The sequence below is a fragment of the Podarcis melisellensis genome (genome assembly GCF_964234715.1).
Source record: "Podarcis melisellensis genome assembly, chromosome: 3".
Lineage (NCBI taxonomy): Eukaryota > Metazoa > Chordata > Lepidosauria > Squamata > Lacertidae > Podarcis > Podarcis melisellensis.
In genome coordinates this window covers 71,296,049-71,322,951 of record NC_138530.1, presented here as the reverse complement: position 1 = coordinate 71,322,951, position 26,903 = coordinate 71,296,049, and the positions used below count along the sequence as shown (strand labels likewise).

Genomic DNA, 26,903 nt, shown 5'->3' with positions numbered 1-26,903 from the left:
GCAGTTGATTAACTCCCTTCTTCTTCTTCTTAGCATACAGATGAGTCGTTTTTGGAGTGTTGGGGCGGGATTCAACTGAGTTGTTGCACAAACAGAACATCATCCGCTTGCACAATGAGACTTTTCTCCTTTCGCCTTCCCTTGCTTGATCCTGTGCCCCCCAAATATGCTCTGAAGAGTTGGGGGGGAACCTAGAACAGGTTTAAGGCGTGCATTGGGGGAAGAAGTCCTGTTGAGCGAGCGGTCACACACCCTTCTTGATGCTGTGTTGAATTCCCCACCCTTGACACTTCTCCTCATGGACTTCATTATCAGAAATAAGCAATATAAGGCCTATGTGTTGTATCGGGCCAAACTTTAATTCTGACTGCCAGCTAGACATTGGCTCCACCATGCCTGCCTTGCTGCCCCTGCACCCCTCCCTTTCTCTGTTCATGTATTCTGCAGAGTGTCAGCCAGACAGAGGTCAGGCGAGAGATGTAGCTCCACCACGGCATCTGCTGCTGCCACCAGGCCTGCAAGAAAGTTGCCACACAGTAGCAGTGCTACAATGGCTGGGTGACCACAGTGCATGGCCCCAAGCTTCAGTGTACCAGACATATTTCACAAGCCTTACACTTGCTTACCCCTTGCTTTAAGTGCTAAGTAGTCTGACTCCGTTCATAGATAAATCTTACTGCAATCATTGGGCACACCAAAGTAAGTGTGCATTGCAGCCTTAGGCTGATCGTAAGAATTTGTACTTGTATGTAAATTCCATTCAAAACTGGCCTTCCCAGAGGAAATGTGTTTAAAAGCAGGAAGCCACCCCATGATAACTAAGATAATATAAAATTCCCTTTGTTATCTCACAAATCTGTGGGAAATGCTGAGCGGATAAAAATAGTTATTTTGTACTGGGAATTTCAAAAAATGTTTCACCCGAATCCTTTGGCCTTTTATGCCTGGTGGGCAATTGGCCAACATCTCAGAAGAATAGAGTAGCAGAGGCTAATGACCTTTCTTCACAGTGACAAGAAGTTATAGTGAGTGTCCCAAGAATATTTGTACTAGGGTCTGTTCTTTAACATGTTAAGCACATGAAAAGGGTGTGACCAGTGATACCCAAATGATGCATGAACAGCTAAATAGGGATGTCTTGCTTTGTTTTAAGCCCCACTGACTTCAGTTGAATTTATGTGCTTAAGGTCAAAGCCCCCACCTTTTAAATCTTCAATAGGGATTGCTTTACTTTTAAAGTGAGAAGTTTGTAATCCTTAAAGAGATGTGGGTTTACTCAAATCTATACCAATTCCCCAGGGGATTTTTGTGGTGACTGAGCCAAAACCAGCCACAATGGGTCACTCTTTCTTCTTGGTAATGTCACTGGTACGAGGCTGGGCTGTTTTAGGCTGAATAATTCTTACTTAGAATGAAGTTATCTGAAATTATTGGGACTTAGTTCAAGGGAAATAAATTTAGAACAAAAATGTAATAATTTTAGTTTTAGGATACTAATAGAGATATAAAGAAATCATGTGTTCTAATACATAAGGATAATAGTTTCTGTATTTTGGACCAAGTCTCAACAAATCTGCCCTCCCAGCTCATGCTGTTGTTAATGCTCATCTGTTTAAGATTTAATGACTGACAGCTATTGCATTTCATGCTTCAGGAGTAACTTTCTTCCATTAAAGTTCTATTCTTCTTTACTAAAGCTGAAACATAGATTTTAAAATTATGGAATATCCGATCAAATCAGAGTGATTAGACTCATTGGACAATTCATGACACCAACCAATGGACTATTGAGGACAAAGTTCCAGCCTAAAATGACTTTGAAGATAAGAATTTACTCCTGATGAAATACTTATGAGTAGCTCTGCATGTCTTATAGCCGCCTCCCACAGGGAATAGAGATATGGGAGACTTGTTTTCTGTGGGCTGACTAGTGCATGTTTTATTTTTCTTCTTGTGCAAAAAAGTATCAGAATTCTGAAACCTTCCATCGCTTCCTCTAGTCTGTACTATAGTACCCTGAAATTTACACTACTAATGCAATGCCAGACTTATTTTAGTAATTTTCTGTGAGCCCGCAATCTCACAGTAGAAATCCCACCCTATCACACCCTTTTATTTATGTCTTTCCATAGCCTAGAATGTTACGTATTCTGGTATAGCAAACTGCATAACAGCATGGACCTGATGTATGCAACAAATAATAACACAGCCAGAGCACTTTGTCTGGTGGTAATACCATTGGTAGAACAGTATATTCAGTCTCAGACCACCAGCCTATTGAACTAACTTTAAATCTGTCAGTCCAAGGTCTTATTTGTGGTGGTGTTTTGTTTCTTGCTATGTAAGATCCCATAACAAGCCTGCTGGATTGTACCAGTGGCCCATCTCACAATGGCAAATCGGATGCCTATGGGAAGCTTGCAAGCTGGAGATGAGTGCTTCAGCTCTCTCCCTGCAGTTCCCTGCAACTGGGAAACCCAGCCAGATGGGCGGGGTATAAATAATAAATTATTATAGTCAGAAGCATCATGCCTCTGACAGTGGAGGTGAAACATAGCCATTGTGGCTCATAGCTGTTGATAGCCTTGCCCTACTGTGCTAGCTGTCCTGAGAACATAAATTGTGTGAAGGTGTGAGACATAAATTGATTATATCTAGCTGATAATTCTAATTTATGACTGGACAGTCTTGTTTCCAGACTGCTGCATTTTAGCAAAAAGAGAAAGTCAAAAATATTTTAACTTTGTTCTTCTGATTCATCAGTTGCTTGGTAACTAACAAAGAAAGGTATTCCTGCATTCACATATGGGGATTAAAATAAACAAAACTGTAATAAAACAATAAAATACAGCTAACACAGGACCACCATAAAATAAAAATACTTTAAAACAGAAATATATGTACTTAGGACTATTAACATTTTTAAAATATCACAAGGCATTCTTGGCTTCTATAAGGTTTTGACATGAGACAGAAGAGAGGTAATTTTACATGCTGTGGGTTTTTTTATTTTAAAATACTGTACAGTAGATATTAACTGAAGTAAAGATGACCATTTTCTTCTTGCAAACCATTATTGATCACTTTTACTTACAGCAGGGATGTTTACATCTTCTTTAATTCCAGGATTTAGTCATCCGTATCATTTTTATTCTTGGAAATTTAACAGCAAAGAACAACCGGGCCCGGGAACAGTTTTTTGAGGTGCAAGGAAGCATTAATACCCTGATAGCAATATTCCAGGCTAATTGTGAAGCTGATTTAAATAGTAAACTGCTGAAAGGTGATGGCGATATAAAAAATCTCAAGCATCCGTCTGAAGCAGAAGATGTGCTCATCAAACTTGTAAGAGTGGTTGCCAATTTGTCCATCCACCCCACTGTAGGCACAAGTCTGGCAACAAACCATCATATTGTGACATTACTCATTATGGTACTAGGTAAGAACTGCTTTCTTCTTAGAGGAAGAAACGTTTTTCCTTAAGTTTCCCATAGTGAAATAATTTAAATCCTGCTAACGTGATGAAATTGGTTGATTAATGATACTATAAAACTGGCTGCATCTCCAAGATTTCCCTAGTATTTTTCCAGTCATCCCCCAAACCATATTCACCATCATCTTCCTTTATCTGCAAGCTTGTCTGCTGTTTCAACTGCTGCATACCAGCAATCCCCTATTCGATCTCCTATAAACCATAGTGCATGTCATTTCTCTCCCTGATATTTCCTATATTAAGTTCAACATCTCAAAACTGAACCTCTTCACACCACCCTGTACCCTCTAGCCAGTTCCAGCTCCCACCCTCAGAAACTCAGGCACCCTTTGCTGATTTAGCCCATTGAGAAAACAAAGCAAGCCGACCATGCTGATTTTCTTCTCTCTGCTGCAAAAACAATACTGAAACCAGAGGGAAGATGGTGTATTTTTTAGTTATATGACCATGAAGCCTTAAGCCACTGGGACCAAGCTCCTTTTCACATTTCAATGGAGCTTACTACTAGATCAGTGTGACTTAGAATTTCACCAGGTTTTTCTGTAGTGCAGTGTAGAGAATAGTGGTGGGCATACATCATAAATGCATAATACTTAAATGTTTGTATAGCACACTCAAGCTTTCAGAGTTCTTCACGCATGCATTCGGTTTGTAATCCTTACAACATCCCTCTAAGGTAATGTGATAATATCTCCCATATTGCAGATAGGATGGTTGAGGTACAGAGAGTTGCTTGATTAAGACCACCTAATTAGTTGATGTATTCAGTTTTTTGGGCCACTATGCTACACCAACAAACCGGTATCAATGGTAAGCAGGATTGCTGGGGCTGTATTCTGTGATAATGCACTCAGCTTTGATGGATATAAATTTGAGAGCCCATATAAGTAAGGACCGGCATTGACATGTCTTGAAAGCCTCTCTCCTCTCACTTGCAAATTTTCACAAGTCTTGCTGCATATTGCTTATTAAAATAGCAGTGTGAAGGATTTACATTTTAGCAAGGAGAATGGGCACATATGAACACCTCATGGAAAAACCAGGCATGATCACAGTGCGGTTTTGGAATGGCCCAAAGCTTTCTTTTATGTAGGAATGTTGTGAACAACAGTCACCGAAGTGTCAAAATGATAAGTGTCTTGAAAAAACACATGTCTTTTTTTGTCCAAATTACTAGAAAACAAATCAGTTGATGAATGTGAGGAGCTGGTTATTAATACCACAGCAACAATCAGCAATTTATCTTTCTACCAAGTGAAGAATTCTGTGATCCAGGAGAAGAAATTATATATTGCAGAGTGTAAGGATTTTTTTATTTAAAAAGATTAGTATATCATATTTCTGTTATTATAATGATATAATATCTCTGATAGTATTGAGCAACAGTGAGAAATAAGATAGCTGTTCTCTACTTTCTCAGTTTTGGTTGGTAAAGCTGATCTCATTGGATAATCCTTGTGGATGTAATGATGAATATGCAATTTGCTCAGTTTGCAAACTGGTTAGGCTGGAGAACAGCAGGTTGAGTGTAGATCTAAACTCAAAGTGGCTCTTTCCCATTGTAGATTAAAACCTATGATATCAAATTTAAAGCTCAAGTATTGGGCTCAAAAACATTAAATGAGAAGGCATTAAAAGGAGTCTACACATATTCCAAGACTAGAAACTGAGTATTTCCTTGGATTTATTATACACTAGGTAGTTTTTTTGGAGTTGTAGTTACAGGAGAACTAGAAATTATTTTAGAATACTGAAAACTCAGTGAGTGATACTGAGTTATTGCTGGCTTACCAAGTGTAATCAAAATGTGCTTGTCAATATTTTCACATGACAGAGATTCATATGACAGAGGTTCAGTGGTTTAGTTTCCAGCAGACTCCGGGCATTGAGCTTTCCTACTTCCATTCCTCCACGTTGTAAATTTGCTTCAATCATTTAACTGTGTTGCAAAGGTGACCAATTTCTTGAACTATTCTAAGTGCATCTTTTCTGCTTCTGTACTAACAGTGCTTTTAAAGCTACTAATGAGCAGTAATATGGATGGAATTCTGGAGGCCATTCGAGTCTTTGGTAATCTTTCACAATGCCATGAAATCTGTGACTTCATCATACAGCGAAAGGGTGAGTTTCTGCCCATTAGACCAAATAAATAAATATCAGTTACATGACTACAATATGTTGCCTATTCAAGTTTAACATATCGAGTGCTAAAATCCATCTACACCAAAATGGCACCATTTGAAAGCATATGGATTAGAACAATGTGTCCGATAGGCTGCTTATAGCCCTTGGAATTCAGATACATCATAATAACTCTCCATGGCTAGGGCCACTCTGAAATCATAGCAGATAAACCATCCAAAAGGCAGAGGTTGCAAGAATTGGAGGGAGGTTCAAGGACACCTATGGCCCATCGTGTTGTTGAGCATGTAGGTAATGATAAAAGCAAAGATGTTAACAGTCTGAGCTGTTGGTAAAGCACATCTTATTTTAGTTGTTATAATAAAGAAGTTTAATGATTCAGCTTTGTAGTGCTCATATTGTTGAGCATTAGATAACTGCAACTTGGATGCTGGGAGTGAGAGAGTGGTATTTCGGCAGCAAACCAGATAAATTCATGGGTTGTTGGGTTCTTCAAACTCAACACACATTTGTTTCATTGTTAACACTGTGAAAATTCTTAAAGACAATTTTGTTCTCTGAAATAGTTCTTTCTTGCCATGCTATCTAGTGTACAAGTTCATGATCGCTTTGCTTGATACCAAACACCAGGATGTCTGCTTTTCAGCCTGTGGAGTTCTCCTCAATCTTACAGTGGATAAAAGCAGGCGTAGTATATTGAACGAAGAAGGAGGAATTAAAAAGTGAGTTCAGAAAACTAGTGGGAGTTCGAGGGTTAAGTGAGATTTTACTGACGTTTATGTTGGGGTGGAGAGAAACATCCAGGTTTAAGGACAGCCACAGAAAAGGTAGTCCTGACAAAAGTGTAAAACTATCTTTACTCCATTATTGCAACAGGTTGATCGATTGTTTGAGAGACTTTGGGCCTACAGACTGGCAGCTGGCTTGTTTGATATGTAAAACTTTGTGGAACTACAGTGAGAATGTTAGCATGGCCAAAGCTTGCTTTGAAGATGACGAATCAAACACCTTGCTCGTTATCCTTGCATCATTTTTAGGTAAGCTGTAAAAGCCAATCTCATTACCCTTTCTTAACAAGTAGAATGAAAATACAGAAGCTACTCACTCAGGCAGCCGTATTCTGAATACTACGTATAGTGCTGGTTACCCCCTCGCAAGAAGAGGTTGGACACCTACCCTAGATAGAGTGTTCGCTAGTAAGATCCAAAAAGTCTTCCTTAACTGCTCTGAAGGTTTCTGGGGAAGGAGAGGAATTCCTTTTTGTGCAAGTGGGAAACCACAACTGGATATCACCCATATTGTCTTCAGTTTGCTGGGAGGGAAACGCAAAAGGCAGAGGCACGACAGAATTTAATGAAGTCATTAAGGGAATGGAATATATGTTTCTTCCTCTTAGGTAATACTAGAATTTAGTGTTAATGCCATGAAAGTGACTGGCAGTAGTTTCAAAACAAATGAAAGCACTTCACAAAATGCACACGTACCTTATGGCAGCAAATGCCATAAATAATGGTAATGGCCACAGGCATAGATTGCCTAAAATCCATGGGGGTGTATAAAAGGTCAATAGCTATGCGCTATAATAGTACCTTCATGTTCGGAGGAAGCATGTCTCCGTATACCAACTGTGGTGAGGAGCAAAACATTGGGGAGGGCTGTTGCCTTCAGGCCTGTCTTGAGAGCTGTCCAGAAGCAGTCAGCTGTGGGCCGTGATGCTCTACTAAATAGCGTCTTTGTCTAATCCAGCAGGGCTCCAATGTTTTACCTCTACTTCTGATAATTGTAATTCTATTGTGTTGAATCCAACTAAGCCATATTTACTGAGAAACTACCTCTTGTTCAAATGGCAGTATAGCAGCTGTGTGAAATTATCTATGCAGTGTTCTATCTAGACCAGGATCAACACTCACTGCTGTCACATACACAAGGTGGATTTTTAAGAAGACATTGGCACTATTTTTCTCAGTCTTACTCACGCTTACTAAAAGGAAAATCCTGCACGTCCTGTGAAGAGACCCTAAATATTTTAAGTGCATTGTTCTGTTTCATATTGACTGATAATGTCATCGTTGTTCTTGCTGCAGATGAAGAATTAGCTCTGGATTACAATTTGGACGATTTAAGAGATTATCACAAACTTTACTGGGAAACAGAGTTCAAACCTGTGGCGCAGAAGCTTCTCCAGAGGATTCAAAACTGCAACTTTTGAATTCCTTATTTTAAGGTGGGTGCTGAGGATACTCCATTGGCCGTTTATGCAAAGTTGTTGCACTCAAAGTGCTTTGACAGAAAGTGGCTTTAGGTAGTTTTCTTTTGTATTAGCATGTACGTTCATTGTATGATACCTTTTCTTAAATTTCCAGTGGCATTTAGGGATGTAAAAATAAACCAGCTACAGCATCTGGTTTGTGTGTCTTTTTAGAAAGCTAAAAATATGTCCCAAGACAGTAGAAGTTTGCAGAAAAGTGATTATCTCATGATGAGCAAGGATTCACTGTTCCTTGTCCTGTTGACTTGGGATATTAAATATATTAGATCGGATTGTAGAAAATAGAGCCTTAATGGGGGGAAATGGCAACTTCTGGCCTCCCCTTCTGTGGTTTCCAGAAATTTAGAGGTGCACTAAATCAGCATTAAGAGGGGGTTTTTCATGTGTGTAGCTAAAATTCATACAACTGTTTTTTAGATAATGGAGTGTTCTCATACTAACTCAACTAAGACATTGCCCATAGAGAAACTGATTATTACTTTTTATCTTGGAAATTTTTATATGACTTGCTATCAACAAAATAGTGGTGGAAAATCTCTACTACATTATACAGAAGAGGCACGTGCCCAAATAGCCTCTATAGGAGATTTTGCATCATTAGCTCCTATTTGGTTTAATGCAAAACTACTATATTCTACTCTTCCCTCTGATGCTTTAAAAAAAGGACCGCATCTGTTTTAAAACAAACTAAACAACCTGCAAGGAGGCAAGCATCAGCTTTATACAATATCCTTGAAGAACTGAGAACATCTTTGGATGTTGATATTATTAGACTTCAATTGCTTTATACAGCAATTAGTAGAAGGTATGTTTTAGCCTAAGCCAATTTAAGAACCACACATTCGTTCTATGATTTTTTGGATCAGCATAAACCTTGTATTTTATTTTTTTTACTAGAGGAAATAGCAGATGCTTCCTGTTAAACTGTCAAGGGTTGCATTTTAGTTTTTTGTTCTTTCCCCTCAAACACAAATAGACAGTAGTGCAGGGCCAGATATCGCACTCACTACTCTATACTAGTTAATGCTAGTTCAAATAAAATGCCTGAAATAAGAACAGAACAAAAATTGTTTTATTTAAACAATTCAGTAATACTGACAGATTTTATAGCAGTTCATGCTGCTCATACAAAAGTATCCATATATTTTCCAGAAACAGCTGTATGCCAAACTTAAGGGTTTTATTGTTATGCTATTTTCCTGCTTGACTACATAAGCTAAATGATGGACCATAGGCATGGGTAAGCAAATGTATTGAGAGGCTGCCTGATAGTCTGAATTAACTTTCCCACACCTTAGATAATTTCTAGGAACAATAAGAAATAGGAGAATGTTTGTCCTTGTTACCAAGCATTTAGCATTTCACATAGTTGCAGTCTTAAACAGCTTTGAAAATTCTTACTCCTTTTCACACTGTTGATTTAGCCACACAACCACTGTGAACAAGTCCAGGCCAGTAACTTTCTTTTAAAGCTAGACACTCCTGTTACAATCAAAACTGTTAGTGTGAATACAGTTCAGTTTCAAATCATTAGCAAGGACTTTCTCTAATAACCATATAAGGCTCAGATTTCATTTGTAGCTTAATTGGAATTGCTAGTCTCTTCATTTCACTAGCAAGTACAGCAGCATCAAGACGTTTCCTTTAAAAAATATCAATTATTCTTATATCAAAAGCAGAAGTCTTTTTAAATTCTCCTCGCGTCCCCAGATTTTGTTATCTACTTGCAACAATACAAGATTTGCGTAATTAACTACTTGGCTGCCACAAATCATGGTTTCCTGTGCTATCAAAGAGCAGGCTGTAGTGATCAAGAAGCCTCTCTGAACAATTTTGTCCACCAAGCCCAGTAGCAATATTCCACCAAGGAGCTGAAACTAAAAGAAAGTTATGGCACAATCGATCTCATGGCTTTTAGCCACCACTGGTTCCGAAGCTCGGTAGCATCTCCTAGTAGGCAGCACCTGCTGCACCTTCCAACCTAGTTAGCCAGCCAGCCAAACATTTCAGGTCATGTAGCGAGTAATGGCTCTCAGAGCATACAGCAGTTCCGCCTGCATCCGCGCTTCTATGAGAAGCAAATTGACATGAACCTTTAAAGAAGAAGAGAAGAAACATATCTGAGTTTCAAGTACGTCTCCTGTCTAGAGTATTGTTGTCAAGCATGCAGGATTTCTGTGATTAAATGTTTCACTGGTCAACCCATTAGGCTGTGAACCCAGTAGCAGTGGCATGGTGGCTGGCCCTGGATCTGTAAAGAGTGCATGTTTCTCCATCTGACAGCCATGGCCACAGTTTGAAAGTATTAAAACGAATCAACACAAGAAAATATTAAACCACTAGAATCCTGTGTACAGAAGACAGGCAAGTGGGAAATAGCGTCCAGTACATCCTCTCTGTGTGATAAGGTTGGCCAGTGTAAAATGAAGGCACTGTGTAGAGCCTTCCCTGGGATCCAAGAACATACTATGTAGGTGCAGCAGGCAGAGGCCTACCTTAATGAGGTCTTTGATCAAGCTTGCTACAATGATGCGAACCAACATTATAATCCTTATTCTCTCATACTATGAATGTAAAAATACAAACACTGCTTATTTGAAAAAAGTATACAAGTTTGTAATAAATGGGAGATTAAATCTACGTAGAATCATGGGAGTTGCAAACAAAATGTATTGGCCTCATTATCTAACTATCAAGCAACATTATTGCTCAATATAGCAAAGTCAAAATATATGTTTGAAGAACTTACCTTCTCAGAGTGTTTGAACTGTCTCCAAAAGCTATCATACATTCTGTTTGTGGTCTTCTCAGGAGCACACACCACAGTTTTGATGTAAATTTTAAAACTGCGGTCCAGTAGCTGGTTAATTTCACCATAGTCATAGTCATCATATCTGGTTGGAATTAAGGGAAAAAATTATCTCTCCAAAAACAAACATTTTTGTCATTACAGTACAATCCATCGTACTAGCTACTTGACAGGAATAGGTGTTTCTGTGGATCTCCAACCACAGCCCCATGACAGTAGCCTTCTGAATATTTTCTCCTCTTCTCTGCAGTTGGAACAACTTCCCTTCTCCAGTGCTTTTCTTTGCTTCCCACAGCTCTGGAAGATTACTTACTTTGTGTGAATAAGCACTATCACATGGTACTTACAGTCCTACAAGTTTCTTCTGCCTTTCTCTATCCTGCAGATCACTGCTTCCCATGCCCCTATCCACAAATAATTCCAGTTCCTTGGCGATTTCTTCAGGCCATGAACCTGAGAGTAGTATAAAATCCTATTCCATACTAGCATTTTATTTTATTTAATTTTATTCAAATTAAGGCAAATTACATTCCAAGCCACTAGGCTGTTTGCTCTGACCTGGAACTCCTGATAAGGAGTTACTAAGAGCCACTACCTTCTCCTCTTGCTTATCCAATTAATGTATCCATGACTGCTACAGTTTGGGACAACATAACTTTTGATGTAGGTTTTGCAAAGTATTCTTTACAGGTTATATATACTAAACTCAGAATGTCAACAATGTCTACCATAACAAACAAGTGCACAGTGTTACCATAAAGCTGCCCATATACAGATAACAGGACCAACCTTATTCCAAACATACAATGGATATAATTCCAGATTGCCCGCCTGAGCATTGAGGTATCCACATCTTTATGCATAGCCATTGTGTTGTAAGTCAGGTTGTATGCAATCTGAAACTTCTCATCTATCAACTGCCCCACATCTGGATAGAGACGATTTACCAATGAATAGCCATGGTCTTCCCATGAATAGTCCTTAAAAACAAATTCAGTACGTGAGTGCAAGTTCCCAAGAAAGATGCCATTGTATTACACACACAGTTTTAAACTAAGCTTGGAAACACTATCTTATTTTCTTAGGATAACAGTAAAGCCCTACAATGAGCTTAGTGTATAAATACTAATTTTGCAGTGCACTCTTCCAAGTTTTGTTACTTGCAACCTAAGTCCTACCTGAACATGGAACGTAGGTACTTGCATTCCATGTCTGGAGAAATCTTTATAGCCATAGCTAGTATCCTCAAAGTGGCGAGACACATCTCTTGTTGGCACAGATTCTTCATCTTCTGTTAAAAATGTAACAAAACATTGCAAAACTTAACACAGAAAGCCCTGATGCAAATGACTGCAATTTAAAAATTGAAAATCCTTTTCTAGACTAAAGGGATACAAACTAAATACACATGAAATCAATTAAAATTGATAGTATATTAGACAAAACATTTTTTTTAATGCAGCACTGAACCTATATGATAGAGGGCCACCAGTTCCCTCTCCTTCAGTTATGTGAAATTCAAGGCCATAACTCTGTATTTTGTGTTTATTTTGTATTTTTATGCTGCGAACCATGAAGGGCAGTATATAAATAAAATAGATAACATCCACATATTAATGCAAGTAGTGAGCATATAATTTCTCTACACGGCAGATGCAAAGTACAGATGCATTTCTTAACTATTTTCAAATGTGAGAATGGCCCTTGAGAAGAAACGTCTGACTTGATGAACAGAAAAAAGTACAGGGCCAGAAATTAGTAACAAGTCTTCTTGTTTCTGGTCTTAGCATTTCAGGCTGTATATTTCAAGCTCGTCAGTATGGTCAGACGGGATTGAAACACATTGTTGCTTTACGCTAAAAGCCAGTATTTTTAGGATTTCAGCCAAACTTTGGGATAACATGCAGCCCAACACGACGCTAGTTTTTCATTGGGTATGTCCTTGCATCCATGTGCTCTTGACATGACACTGCACTGACACAACAATACTAAACTTTCTAAGATAAAATAAAAAATGAATGCTACAGAAAACCATGTCAACAACTAGCAACATCCTGCTTCTAGGTTTATATGGCAGTGGAAAGGAGGATATAAACAGAATTTAAGATGGGAGTAAAACCAAAGTATAGCAAAAGGAGGACATCTTTAGTTTCAAGCACTATTTTGCCTGCGTATTTCCACCTAATCATGTATACATGTTAATGGCAAACAGTTCCTAATATTTAATGCTTTCTCTGTGTTGGTATGGCAACTCTCCAGATACAGACTCACTCCCCATTGGGAGGCCATAAACTCCAGACTCACAGAAGTAACAAGCATGGTCAGGTACATAAGATTAGCTGTGGTCTTGGTACAATCAACAGTGTTGATGGAAACAAAGTCCATACTCCCACACCCCATTATGCTCCAAAATAAAGTGCACACCAACAGTGTTAGGTGCAAGCAGACTGCAGATCTGCTTGTTGCTGGGTTTGTGTTTTCATTTTAATATACCTGGACTTTCTTGTGTAGGTGCCTAACAAATGAAATAAACGACTCTAGGTGGCTGTTCCAAGTAGGGAAGGCCAGGGCTCTCGTCTGCTGCTAGTGTTAGCTGACAGCCAGTGGGAAAGGGTCACCTTAATTAAGCAGTAGACACACTGGGTGGGGCATCCCAACACACACATCCCTTGGCAACATACCTCCCTACATGCGTAGGTTTGTCTTGGGCAACTACTCAGATGAACTGATTAACTTGTAATTAAGATTTTGAGTTATAAAGGAGATCAGTGTTTTAATGTGGTGTTTCATTATCTATTCATGACAGTGGAAACCTGCTGTGATCTGGAATTGACAAAAGCATTTTGCTGTTTAACTTGATAGGCAACACTAAGACATGCGCCACAAGCCAAGATGGTTTTTAAAGATATGTTGACTTTAACTATGTTCCCACCTGAGCAACACACCAACATGCTTTCTCTCTTTTCCTTCTCAAAACGAGTGGCCTTTTCTTCTTGACTGGCTTTAACATCATCTCTGCATTCCTGTAGTTGCTTCAGTTTTTCCATAAGTGCTTCTACTTCACAGAAAGGCTCGGTGGTCTTAAAAAAACAAACCAATATTCTAATGCATTGGGATATTGTACTGAGAGTATACAGTCACAGGTAAGTATAAGCATTATACCATGTTCCAGTTCTATGCCTCCCTGCTTACTACCTTAAATTCAATGGTGCCCTCAGTTTCGTGAATATTCTATTTGCCTTTATTATGCAATGATGTAATGCAGAATTAACAGTTATAGCTGTTTCTGGACAGGGATACCTGGCTACAGTGTTTGATGCATTAGTAGCTTCGACTGAAGTACATCCTATTAAGTTTTGTCCAAAAGCTGCAGCTTGTGCAAAATGCTGTCCAAAGATCTAAAGTTCTTTAAAAATGCCTATTTCAAAAAAAGGTTGCACATTCTTAAAATGCTATTAACAAAAAACACAACAGCTACATTTAAAATTGGCATCACATACCTACAAGAAAATTTAGTTGATATAACATCCAACATAAGTGACATAACATCCAATTTCTGTCTATCACCTTGTTCTCAGGCTGTAGTTTGATGTAAAAGATGTTAGGAATAATTAAAACAAATGCTCTATTCCCGCTAGTACTTCACCCCCCCACCCGCAAAAGATAGCAACATTACTGATTAAACATCTCACTTGTGAAATGTGATGTGTTTTTTATAACTGAAATTCATTAGGACTGCTTTTCACATTGTGTTGTTGTTGTTAATAATACACATACATACAAAGTGTGTGTGCATTCTTGGGAGTTGGAATCTGCTTCATGGTAAGCCTGTCTCTCACCTTAGGAACCTTTTGATAATTCTCAGTGACACATTGTTTTTGACAATGGCAAAAGTCACTAGACCAGCTAAACCAGGGGTCGGCAAGGTTTACTTTGCCTTGGGCAAGTTCACTCCAGTGGAGATCCCTCCGTGGGCCAGATCACGCCCACAATTTTTGGCGCTGCGGAAGTGAGTCCCCACACTGTGCTGGTTTAGCACAGCCCATGGGGACTCGCCGAGCAGGCGGCTTGTGGGCTGGTTAAACGACCCGTTGGCTGCTTGTGGCCCATGGGCCTTAGGTTGCCGACCCCTGAACTAAACCATCATATTCAATTAGTGAGCACTTGAACAATTTCAGTTCAATTTTGGGAAACTCAGATCAGCTCCACACCTATCACGGCAAATAAATTTCTTGAACTGACGCTTGTATTTTCCATATCAAGTGTGTACGTCAGGCATAGGCAAACTCGGCCCTCCAGATGTTTTGGGACTACAACTCCCATCATCCCTGACCACTGGTCCTGTTAGCTAGGGGTGATGGGAGTCATAGTCCCAAAACATCTGGAGGGCCAAGTTTGCCTATGCCTGCTGTACATTATCCACATTTAGGGACCTTGGTCTAACTGGGCTTCCCTGATGTGTTTGCTTCAGGAAAATACAAATACAGTTTCTACGTTCATACAAGTACAAATACATTTGCTGCTTTGAAAAGTCACTGATTTGTGCCCCCACCCCCAATGAATAAAAAAGTGCTACTGGGATTTTTCATATACTTTCATGTATATATACTTCACTACCAATGGAAATGCTGGAAAAAAATGTTCATATATGTAACTTACTTAATATATGTGAAATACTTACAGCAATATTTGCAGCTGGGCCCTGCGTCTCATACACACCATGATTTCCATTTGCGATATCACAAATGCAGTAGCCACTGACAGAAGGTGGCCTGAACGTGTGACCACCATCACAGTGAATTTCTGGGTTGATTCCACAGCCAAATGTGAAGGACGCAAGCGAATGATAATGTGTAAGGAGAACTACAGCATGGATCAGTTCTGCCAGGGACCAGCTATGTTCTTCAGTCTTTAGAAGTTGCTTCAGGAGGAAAAAAGATTTATAAGTTCTCTTAGAAACTTTGCTTGTAGCTACCTCACAAATCTGATTATACAATAAGGCCACAGATGTTTCTAGCATGACACACACTCATGCTTTTATATCAGAAAGATCCTACTAAATGCAGGGACTGAATACCCATGAACAAGATTTTCAACTAGGTGAATACTTTATATAGCTCTGCAACTTTATATGTGATATTGCTCTATTATCAAAGTTGAAGGTAGTTTAGATAATTTTGAAACAAAAATGTATGCTAGCTAAACTATGGGAGACCAAATAATCCTAAACACTAATTTCTAATTACTTTTTAAAGTATCTAAGGTCAGGTGTTCAGGGACAAATTAGTCACTGATACACTAAAATGATACTGTCTAGTATAATGAGAGCTAGTTAAAAATAATAATTCAGTTTTGTTTTGACAAATGGAAATCAACATTAGATGGTTAATCTCAGGGTTCAAAAAGGAGAGAGAAAGAGAGAAAGAAAGAAAAGAAAAGAAAAGAAAAGAAAGCACTTGGACCTACCATGTCCCTAAATGATCCTTCAGCATCAGGTGCTATATGCGAACAACATGAATCAAAGTTTAAGGATGGTGCCCATTCATCTGAGAGCTATATATCAAGACTTGGCAAGTACCTAGTACTATGCCATGCCCCCCCCCAAAAAAAACCAGCTGGTATCCCAGTAGTAAATTTCCAAGTAAGAATGTTGTTCAGCACAGACAGTTAGCACTTGTGTTTCTATTAAGATGGTTTGAATGTTTTAGCATCTTATGACACAGCATGTGGTAGTAAATGTTTAAAAAAGGTATGGATTAAAATACTAGAGATGCTTGAAAAGCTTTAAATATAAATAAAAATGTTAAGGGAGCTTACATATATAGTATTTGTATGTAAATAAGTAAGTAAGTAAAATACTCACTTCAATATGTTCTTTGGTAATGAGCCATGGTCTGTGTGCCAAGATTTTATTCAATTCACCCAAATTCTGCAGTTTTTGAGGTGCATTCTCTAGACCATTCAACCACTTAGGGTCTCCCCCAACATGAAGAAAGCAATTGACATGGACATTAACCAAGTAGGAGCACTGGTGCCTAGCTGCAGCCTGGAGGAAAAACAAGCACAAGAACTATCAAACTGAGAGATTCCCTGCAGGGAAGTTCCTTGCCTATCAATATGGATAATTACAGAGTATAGCTGTGCTCAAGAATGGGAAACAACAGCAAAAAACCCAAACCTGCCTGTGTAGTAATGTTTATGTATTTTGTTTGCTTAGTGGTTTATTTCTGTGTGTGCTTTGTATATGGCAAACGCAGTACAACAGCAACTTTTATTTCTTTACCATATACAAATGTATTCACTTTATAAACCAGTGTACTCAGAATCAAGTCCCACTGACTGGTTGCATCCAATGAAATTGTTCTTTCCACACAAATACTCAAGCAACAGAACTTCTCCTCCCTTATCTCCTTGCAACCCCCGTCCAATTTGCTCCAGAGGATTGGAGGATGCCCCCAGAACAGATTTAGGGGGCATGCGGGGGGAGGGGGTATAAGAGGAAGGGCAATTTTTTTACACAAGACGTCCTTGCAAAAAAGGGCCACTTTGTTCCAGGTAAAATTATATAAGATTGCAGCCCATAATTTTAACTTAAATATATCAGAGATACTTTGTTTCTGCTATTTTAGTCTAGTTCCTCCAATCCCTTTTATACATGAAGGCTAGAGAAAACAGCTTGAACACTGTTTTAACAACAGCCATCATTAGATGTTTCCTCCCACAACTGTCATTCTCTTTGTTCGACAGATTTCCTGGAAAGCTGCAGCAATAATACTAGAACCTCAACAGACAGTCTTAAATTATTTGGTCACAAATGAGCCAACTACAAAGTATTCAAAGATGTGTGACTCGGTCTCTTGCCATTTTAGATTTTGCTTAAAAGCAGCCACGAGGCAAAATTTGATGGCAGCAACAGTGCTAGGAAAGAAGTTGTTTAAACCTTTTCCTCTCCTACATTATTTCACTAATCTAAATCTATCCCCCCCCCCAAAAAAACCTCCCTATTGTTTGCCCTGAATTATGCGCATTTCAGTCATTTGTTTTCTTTGGAGGGGGGCAATACAATTACTTTCCAGGAAGAAATAATAGCAGCTTGGAGAGGAGATTTAGACCAGTGAAACCTTTTCCCCACTGCTGCAGTCAGATTTGTTCAGGGCAAATAGAACTGCCAGAATAAGTAGAAGCTGACAGGATGAGGCCACTCACCTCACCTTCCTGTCACCTTTGCTGGTGGTGGTCACCAGGAGGTGAAGGGGAGAGGCAGAAGCAAGGTACAAATGCACTTGTAGAGCCACAATCCAGTGTTCCCATCCGTGTGTTTGCACCATGCCTTTGTCACTCCACCTCTGGCTCTCAGTAAGCAGCAGTGGCATGGGTAACAGGAGGTCAGGTGAGTGCAGCTGCTCTGTTCCGCTGACCACTACTAGCTAGAATGCTTAAATAATTCCTCTGCTATTCTAGCCACTGAAAAATTATAATGTAGAAATAAGTAGAAATATTAGAAATAAGTGTTCCAGATTGCAAAAATTAAACACATTTGTTCAATACTTTCTGACCAATATACACAACAAACATGCACAAGAGATGCCTGGTGGACCCCTGATGTTGTTTGACTTGAAATCGCATAATTACCATCCATTGGTCATGCTGGCTGGAGCTGATGGGAATTGCAGCTCAATATTACCAAAGGGCTACGGGTTAGCCACAATATGAACACAGAATTCCCACAGAATTAACAAACTTCATTTATATTTTACACACACACACACACACACACACACACACACACACACTTCATTCAATTTAGAATTTTCTGACTGTACAGTCACTTAAGCATTTTAAAGAAACAAAAACTAAATTATTAAAATACACACAGGAATAAAATGCATGGGTGAGCATACATGTTTTTTAGTTTAGTGCCAAAGAGATTGTAAAGATACTAAGTTTCTCTTAAGTACAGCCATATCTGATATAGAAACTTTAAAAGATGTACAAAATACTGCCATTGCTTTCTGTTTCATAGTTTAACCTACCATGATACCGATGTAGTGTCGATAGTGAAGAGGCAGTGGGCCATCCATCTGCAACAGATAATGCTGAGTTTTTAAAAAGCTCTCCAGGTACTGTGGGTGGAAAACCATCACCAAGGCAATGTTGTCCAAATGCCCTAAAGTGGTGAAAGACTCTGCAAACAAAGCATGCATGTGGGTATCTTCAGCGCTCACTTGGATAATCTGTTTGAATTAGAAAAAGAATAGTAGCAAAACATTGTAAGAAATACAGACATAGCAGCCAATATGAATATTTGTTAATATTTACTAGCTCCAAATCAGTTCTTAAATCTTAATATACCAAATGAGATGCTTCTCATAACTGAAGGACTTTAGTGAATCCCCAAGTATAGCAAATTGTGTGCTGGATCAATAACGTGTAATAATATGTTTATTATTTATACCCCACCCATCTGGCTGGGTTTCCTAAGCCACTCTGGGCAGCTTACACCATCTATTAAAAATTGTAAATCATCAGACATTAAAAATTTCCTGATATGTGGCTGCCTTCAGATGTCTGATAGCTGTTTATTTCCTTGACATCTGATGGGAGGGTGTTCCACGGGGTGGGCACCAATACTGAGAAAGCCCTCTGCCTGGTTCCCTGTAACCTCAGGCTTTATATCAAATTTTAACAGATAAGTGGACAGGGAACATATATTTATTGAAGGGCAGTATGCTAGCCTATAGAGGCAACAGTAGTACCCCAAAATGCTGAGCTATTTAAATAGTTAGCTGTTGTGGGAAACATGTTTATGACTACTAAGCTTGGCGTAATGTTAACCAAAGCCACATTGATAAAGCCTCTTATTACCACCCAAGTTTTATATCAGCCAGCGTGTGAAGTAGCCCAGGAAGATCACTTGTTCACCTTCTCTCATACACTCACACTATGCACTAAAAACATGCTGGTTAATTAGATTTAAACATATATAGATGTCCACTACAATTAAAGGGCAAGCTAATCCTTACCTAGTATCCAAACAACACTGGGTTTATTAAGACAAGCTAGTATGAGTGTGCCATTAAATATCAAAATTCCACATGGACATTACTGTTTTCTAATTCAGCAGAATTCTTGCCAAACTCCTGATGATTTACTGTGGACATGTGAATAATACTTTGCAGCTGTTCCTCAGCCAATACTAGATTCACCACCACCAAAAAATGTAACAAGTTCTCTGTGTACTTGCAAAACGTAAATCACCACGCACCTCCATCTCTGGGATGAATCTGCTTGGTCCTTGTCCCAGTGGTCTAGGGATCCTAATTCCAAGTTCCTAGAAAAGAAAATTGAACTTTTAGCTATAAACACTTCAGCTGTGGTTTCAGGGGAAAGAAAGAATTCACCGCTGAAACCAACAGAACTGTCCTTGTTGCAGAAGTGCTGTCTGTGGAAATTTTCTATCTGTGCTTCATAACAAGCCACACTTGTTTACAGTATACCATACTGATGCCATTAAAAACAATGCGACCTGGTTCACTGCAAACCTAGTTTTGCATAAAGCACTTGGCAAAGTGTCCAGAACAAGGAGTTCAGCACACAGCTGCCAGTTGACTAATGTCAGTGATACTAAAGGCTTTTGAAGTACCTCTCTGCACATCCGCAAACCAGAATGTGAAATCTGTCAGTATCTTTCAGGAAGCAACACAGCTGTAATCTTATCGAAGGTTTTTGCATGAGTGTGGGAGTTACATGCATTAACCACAAAAATATATGCAACTGTGTTTTTAAGTTCACTGTTTAAAAATGACAAAGAACAAGCAATGATTTCTCAGATTGAAATTTCATGTCAATCTGAAACACATCTACCACAATACTTTCACTAAAAGAATCAACAGACTCCAGTGCACAACTAGAATCCTACAAGTCAGCAGACAGTGGGAAAATATTTGGCAAGAACCTTTGGCAAGGGCCACAACATGCATTACAAAATTAGTGAGTGGACTTGCCATATACCTTTACATGTGATTAGAAAAAGCCATCTGCATACCTATATCAGGGCCAATCGTTGCGTGGTGTGACTACATAGTCAGAAGGGGGGAAACTGAAACCTGCTGTGGCCTATCTGAAACACCAGGCCCACAGACTTATCCAAAGAGTGCTGCTCAACCCCTGCTTCTGGGAGATGCTGAGCAGCTTGGGAACAGGGAGAGGCACTATCCTTGGGCTGACATCAGAAGGGGAAGACTGAAACCAGCTGCGTCCAAATTGATGATGATGATGATGAAACTCCCCTCATCTTGTCTTTTCTTTTGTTCTCCTGCCCTCCCCCATTTTCTTTCTCTTCCCCTGCTTCCTTGCTCTTTTTGCTGTTTGTAGCAGTTGGTCTGATGAGCAGTTGGGCATCATTTTTTACAGCTCAGGGTAACATTTAAAAATATTTGTAAGGTAAAGGTAAAGGTACCCCTGCCCGTATGGGCCAGTCTTGACAGACTCTGGGGTTGTGCGCCCATCTCACTTAAGAGGCCAGGGGCCAGCGCTGTCCGGAGACACTTCCGGGTCACATGGCCAGTGTGACATCGCTGCTCTGGTGAGCCAGAGCTGCACACGGAAACGCCGTTTACCTTCCCGCTGGTAAGCGGTCCCTATTTATCTACTTGCACCTGGAGGTGCTTTCGAACTGCTAGGTTGGCAGGCGCTGGGACCGAGCAGCGGGAGCGCACCCCGCCGCAGGGATTCGAACCGCCGACCTTTCGATCGGCAAGTCCTAGGCGCTGAGGCTTTAACCCACAGCGCCACCTGTGTCCCGCAAAAATATTTGTACCTGACTATTAATATTTTGTATTGTATTTTTTAGTCTGCATAGTTTTTTGAGACACAGTTAAGTTCTATTTGGTATGTAGATTTGATTATTATATTGCTTACTGGCTTAGAATCAGAGAACCGTAGCGTTGGAAGGCACCCCCAAGGGCCATCTAGTGTAACCCCCTGCAATTCAGGAATCATAGCTTAAAAATCCCTGACAGTTGGCCATCCAACCTCTGCTCAAAAACCTCCAAGGAAGGAGAGTCCACAACCTTCTGAGGGAATCCATTCCACTCTCAATCAAACAGCTCTTACTGTCAGGAAGTTCTTCCAGACACACACACACAAACATGTTTATTCCATCCTTCTTCCCAAAGGAGCCAACACTAAGCATGTTAACTGCTTTAGCAATTTCTCGTAATGCTAGAAGTTGTGGACATCCAGTGAAGCTGAATGCTTCACTATTCAGTATAGATAAAAGAAAGTACTTCTTCATGCAATGCATAAACTATGGAATTTGCTCCCACAGGAGGAAGCAATGGCCATCAACTTCAATAGCTTTAGAAGGTAAAGGTAAAGGTAAAGGTACCCCTGCCCGTACGGGCCAGTCTTGACAGACTCTGGGGTTGTGCGCCCATCTCACTCAAGAGGCCAGGGGCCAGCGCTGTCCGGAGACACTTCCGGGTCACGTGGCCAGCGTGACATCGCTGCTCTGGCGAGCCAGAGCCGCACACGGAAACGCCGTTTACCTTCCCGCTGGTAAGCGGTCCCTATTTATCTACTTGCACCCGGAGGTGCTTTCGAACTGCTAGGTTGGCAGGCGCTGGGACCGAGCAGCGGGAGCGCACCCCGCCGCAGGGATTCGAACCGCCGACCTTTCGATCGGCAAGTCCTAGGTGCTGAGGCTTTAACCCACAGCGCCACCTGCGTCCCTAGCTTTAGAAGAGGATTAGACAATTCCTTCAGGAAAGAGCTGTCAATGACTACTAGCCATGATGGCTACACTCGGCCCACATGGTCAGATGCAGTATGTTTCTGAATACCAGTTGCTGGAAACCACAGGAGGCACATGCACTTTGGTCCTCAGGTCCTGACTGTGGATCTCCCACAGGCATCTGGTTGGCTGCTGTGAGAACATGATGCTGAACTAGATGGGCCTGATCTAGCAGGCTCTTCTTATGTTAAACTGAAACTGAACTAGTTTGGTGTTGGAGCCGCCCATGGTTCCAACCATGGGTAGATATTTCCAATGCTCTTGTTCTCACGTTTCAGTACAGAAATAATGTGTGTTTTATAAAACCACAGTATTGTACCTCTTTAGTTATGTGAGAGCAAGTTAAAACTTCCATGCCTTGCTCAAATGTCACTTGAAGACAATAACTCACTGATCATGATACTGTTGTCAGCTGCCAGTTATACTTTCATGCAATGACAGGCATTGCATTGCAGTCATTGCATTAAAGTATTTGACATCTCTACACAAGCTGATACACACTGAAAATTCATGTTTTCATTTCAGCTTGAGACAAGAATGGTACTGTCTCCAAGAGAGCTATCTAGACTCAGAGGCATACTATTCTTTTTGTCCCTCTTGTGCATAAAAATGGCATGCCTCTCGCTACTTGCAGGGCAGTAAGGTAGACAGTCAACGAGCTTCTCTTTGCTTAGTCAGAGATGTTATCCACACACACTGTTCCCACTGTAGCCTAGTCTCTGAATAACATTATGATTCATGACTGACAACTTACATCACTTTCAGATGTTTAAATTATTTGCCAGTTATTTACAATTTTGGCACTCGATGCCTTCAGAGGACTTTTTAGAAACTGAGAAAATATTGTAGTGCCTCTTATATAAATGTTAAACATTCCAACTAAGTTCAGACATAAATCAAGTAGGTTTAATTGCTTATCAATATGCTGTCAAAATTGTACTGTAATTTACTGCTAATATTTCAGCTCCCGTTTTCATAATGTTTTTATGTTCTTAACTACAGTCATGCATAAATAATTACTTTTAGTTAAGAGAAGTACTACTAAGATCCTTGTGATGTCTCCAACGTTATATTTCTGATATGTAAGAATGCAGGAGACTGGAAAATTCTAGCATTAGTTACTGTTATTCATAAACTGATATTGTGGTTCGATGTGAAGTTCCACATTTAATTTCCCCATCAACACTTTTACTAAGTTTTCCCCACATTCTCCAAAAATTCTAACCATAGAAGGGAACTTGAGCAGTACACTTTATACTAGAAGGTGGTTTTGAAAAGACTGCAGACTATTACATTGGTTTTTCATTTGTTGATCAAGTTTGTGTTTGGGATTTGAAAAGTAAGTGCAGGGGTAGACAGTGCTGTGCCCTCCACCTTGTTATTGGACTTCAGCTTCTCTCAGTCTCAAGCATCATGACCATTGATCAGGGATAATGAAAGTTTTAATCCAGAATCACCTGGGAAGCACCACATTGGCTACCCCATAGCTATTATCACAATCTTTTGTGTGCTACTCTAGAACATGCACATAGCAAAAACCAGCTTTGTCCTCCAAACACCTGAGCCCTTCCAAAATAAAGCTGCAGGAGCTGCAGGAGGCTTTCAAGGGAGAAATATTGCCATCCATGAATAAACAATACAAACAAAACAATTCTGACATTTAAGCATTAAAATGGGCTGCAGTACCCAGTTTCGAAGCACACCCAACAACTTTTAAAGACAACAATGGCACTTAAATAATTGCCCTTGACCCTATGTAGAATTGCTTTCCCAGGTCTGTTGAAACCACAGAAGAGGATCTTTTACAAACCAGTCACCCTTTGTTAGGTTCTTAGCAGGAGGACCAAATGAGCCTTCAAGAACACGCCAATACGGCAAACCAGGGGATTCAGAAGCAGATCCTCACAACGCTGCAACGCTTCCAGCATCTCCCCCCCCCTCAAAAAAGGTGCTATTCTTCCCCTACATGCTTTTTCTGCAACCCAGCCTAAGAGCATGCAAGTGGGGGGTGGGGGTGGCGAAATGACAAGCGACGCCGACGAAGCCAGCAAGAACACCTGAAGCCGGGAGCCTTTCCGTAAACAGCTGAATCTACCTCAGGCTCGCTCGCTCTCACTCCCGTTGACTGACAGCCGAACAAGCGGCGCGCGAGCCGACTCTACTTCACAAGCAGCAGACTGAAGCACCTCCGAAGCGAGTCCCCTCCTCCCGATGCATCCCGCTGGTTCAAGCCCCCCCCTTCCCCCCTTTTTTTTTACCTTGAGGCACTGCTGGCTTCCGCAGTGGTTGCAGCAGAAGCCCGAGGTCCGGTTGGCTGTGCTGGCCAGCTGCATGCCTACTAGCTCGGGTCACGGGGAGGAGGAGCTGCTGGTGGTGCTGCTCAGAGCGCGCGACCGCCTCCTCGCCTCAGCAAGGGCGGCAGGCCGAGGCTTAAAAGCCAGCCTGTGGGCGGGCAGGCCCGGCACAAACAACAAGCCCAGCAGAGCCCGCCCCCTTTGGCGGCTGCCCGCCAATGACCGGGAAGCGGAGGGACTCGCAGGCAGGCAAAAGCGCCTGGGAAGGGGGGCGAAAACCAAGGGCCGAGGGTCTCCGGGGAGAGCGGCACGTGGATTTACGCCCCGTCCCCCTGACTCGGGCCGCGAGCTCCTGACGGCGACCCCGACCCTCATCGCCTGCTCTCCCAAGACTCCCTTCTCAACCCCCCTCTCTTTAAGCAGAAAAATAATAATAATAAAGAAGCCGCCGCGTTTTTCTTAGCGCTGATAAGGAGAGGCACAATATCCCAGCTGCAGGCAGCGACAGGCCCTGGAGCCAACTACCAGCCCTCTCCCCTCCCACTCTCCAAATAAAATTCGCATATGATCTTAGAAAGCGCTCTTGGCAGCACTTACGAAGCCTGGCTCTGTCTGGCATGCCTCCCTGCCACGGAATAGGCACTTAGGGATACTGCTGGGTGGAGGGCAATAACAACCACCACCACCACAACAACAGAGAAAGGGAACCAAGTCTTCTCAAAAACTGGACCCTTCCCAGTTGAGGAAAGGCTTGCAAAACGAAAAGGGCTCTGTTCAACAGGTGCAGTTCACTTTAGGCTATGCTAGCTTCTTCAGGGGATTTGCTAGGCATCAGCATTGTCCTCTCCCTCTCCAATCTGCCCTGATTTCAAAGGACCCAGTCCTTTGCCCACGTTCCAGCCACAGCTTTCCTTGCTAATTGTGTCACGCCAGAAAATGATGCAACATGCTAGTTGTTGCTGGGGAACAACTGGTCTGCATTTTTCCACAAACTTCCACCATCTTCATGTTCAAATTCCTACAAACAGGGGCTCCAAAGCTCCTCACTAAGGTTAAAAAGATGTTCTGTCAGTCCTTGTGACAGTGAGCGCGTGTCAATTTGCACTATTTTTCAAGGACTGAAAGGAAACAGAAAAATAAAGTTGCAGAAGCCAAAGCTTTCAGTTGACTCAACATGTATTCACTTGCTCTGTACAAAGCACATTAACTCCGTGTGGGGATTTGTGTACAGTTGGTTCACAGTGTTTACAATACATATCTCCCTTCAGGGAGGAAAACTGCTGAACTTGCAAAAAAAAAAGTGTTATTGCTCTCAGCTGTGACAGGATAATGGGCCCTTTATTTTACTTGTCTCTCATAAAAATTGTCTCAAGACGTGTGGATTTTAAAAAAGGGGGGTTTCCTATATCTTTATTGTTGATATGCATATTTGACACACCAAAATAAATCAGTAATTAAAGGAAGTCAAACTACTGTTGCTTGAACAACAAAAATATAATGATGAAAAGGGGAGTTGGACACTGCCTCACATATTACCCTAACACAGTTTAGTGATAAAGAATCTTGTAAATAGGTAGGGAAGGCATCTATCCTGCCATGAGTATTGGCTTTTCTTTTGCCAATTAATTCTACAGGTTCTTTAAAGGATCTTTGGTAGTCAACATATGAGGGGAAATATATTTTTATTTGAACAGAACATGAAAAACGCCTTAACGAGTAACAAAAACAAAACCCCTCAAACAGTAAACCTCCTTAAACTTTCAATAATAAACCTCCTTAAACCTTCTTACACAGTAACACAAAGCACTCTACCACCAAGAAGTAACCCCAAAGGAACAATTTCCAAAGTAACAATTCCCCCACCAGACCTTCACTCACATATAACACCAGATCCAACCATGGGAAGCCTCAGCAGTGTTTGGTCCATCATCCTCTCCCTCCTGACCCCATTGCCCTGCACTATTTATACCTGCCTCAACCAGATGCGGCTGGATATCTCCATGGCCGCCACCTGTGGCAGTTAGGGCTCCTACTCAGGGCAATCAAGCCCCAGCTGGGCCACCCTTGAAGGCAGGAGTGCTCCTGCAAGGACTCACAGGAAG

General features: G+C 40.8%; 2 protein-coding genes and 1 long non-coding RNA gene across 8 annotated transcripts in view; 2 read left to right on the top strand and 1 right to left on the bottom strand.

Moving 5' to 3' along the window:
- ARMC2 (armadillo repeat containing 2) overlaps positions 1 to 8,037 on the top strand; it is a 34,406-nt gene extending 26,369 nt beyond the window's left edge. Inside the window, exons 13-18 of the mRNA XM_081904755.1 lie at positions 3,127 to 3,439; positions 4,671 to 4,793; positions 5,501 to 5,614; positions 6,225 to 6,357; positions 6,512 to 6,672; positions 7,720 to 8,037. Of these exons, the coding sequence (XP_081760881.1) occupies positions 3,127 to 3,439; positions 4,671 to 4,793; positions 5,501 to 5,614; positions 6,225 to 6,357; positions 6,512 to 6,672; positions 7,720 to 7,844 (969 nt within the window). The 3' untranslated portion in view covers positions 7,845 to 8,037. The remainder of the gene's footprint in view (positions 1 to 3,126; positions 3,440 to 4,670; positions 4,794 to 5,500; positions 5,615 to 6,224; positions 6,358 to 6,511; positions 6,673 to 7,719) is intronic.
- A 917-nt stretch (positions 8,038 to 8,954) lies between these two features.
- SESN1 (sestrin 1) overlaps positions 8,955 to 26,903 on the bottom strand; it is a 45,521-nt gene continuing 27,572 nt past the window's right edge. Inside the window, exons 1-10 of one of the 6 annotated variants that reach the window (XM_081904761.1) lie at positions 24,766 to 24,955; positions 19,979 to 20,044; positions 18,747 to 18,947; positions 16,577 to 16,759; positions 15,395 to 15,634; positions 13,646 to 13,793; positions 11,892 to 12,004; positions 11,503 to 11,693; positions 10,654 to 10,798; positions 8,955 to 9,997 (exon numbers count right to left, since the gene is read on the bottom strand). In XM_081904761.1, the coding sequence (XP_081760887.1) occupies positions 9,911 to 9,997; positions 10,654 to 10,798; positions 11,503 to 11,693; positions 11,892 to 12,004; positions 13,646 to 13,793; positions 15,395 to 15,634; positions 16,577 to 16,759; positions 18,747 to 18,947; positions 19,979 to 20,044; positions 24,766 to 24,840 (1,449 nt within the window). In that variant the 5' untranslated portion in view covers positions 24,841 to 24,955 and the 3' untranslated portion in view covers positions 8,955 to 9,910. Of the gene's footprint in view, positions 9,998 to 10,653; positions 10,799 to 11,502; positions 11,694 to 11,891; positions 12,005 to 13,645; positions 13,794 to 15,394; positions 15,635 to 16,576; positions 16,760 to 18,746; positions 18,948 to 19,978; positions 20,045 to 24,602; positions 24,675 to 24,765; positions 24,959 to 26,903 lie in introns of those variants that run through there. The other 5 variants (XM_081904763.1, XM_081904758.1, XM_081904759.1 and 2 more) reach the window with 5 other exon arrangements.
- Positions 21,615 to 23,657, top strand: LOC309366312. Its single transcript, XR_014166637.1, has 2 exons — positions 21,615 to 22,080; positions 22,459 to 23,657. It is a non-coding gene; the product is annotated as an uncharacterized lncRNA (long non-coding RNA).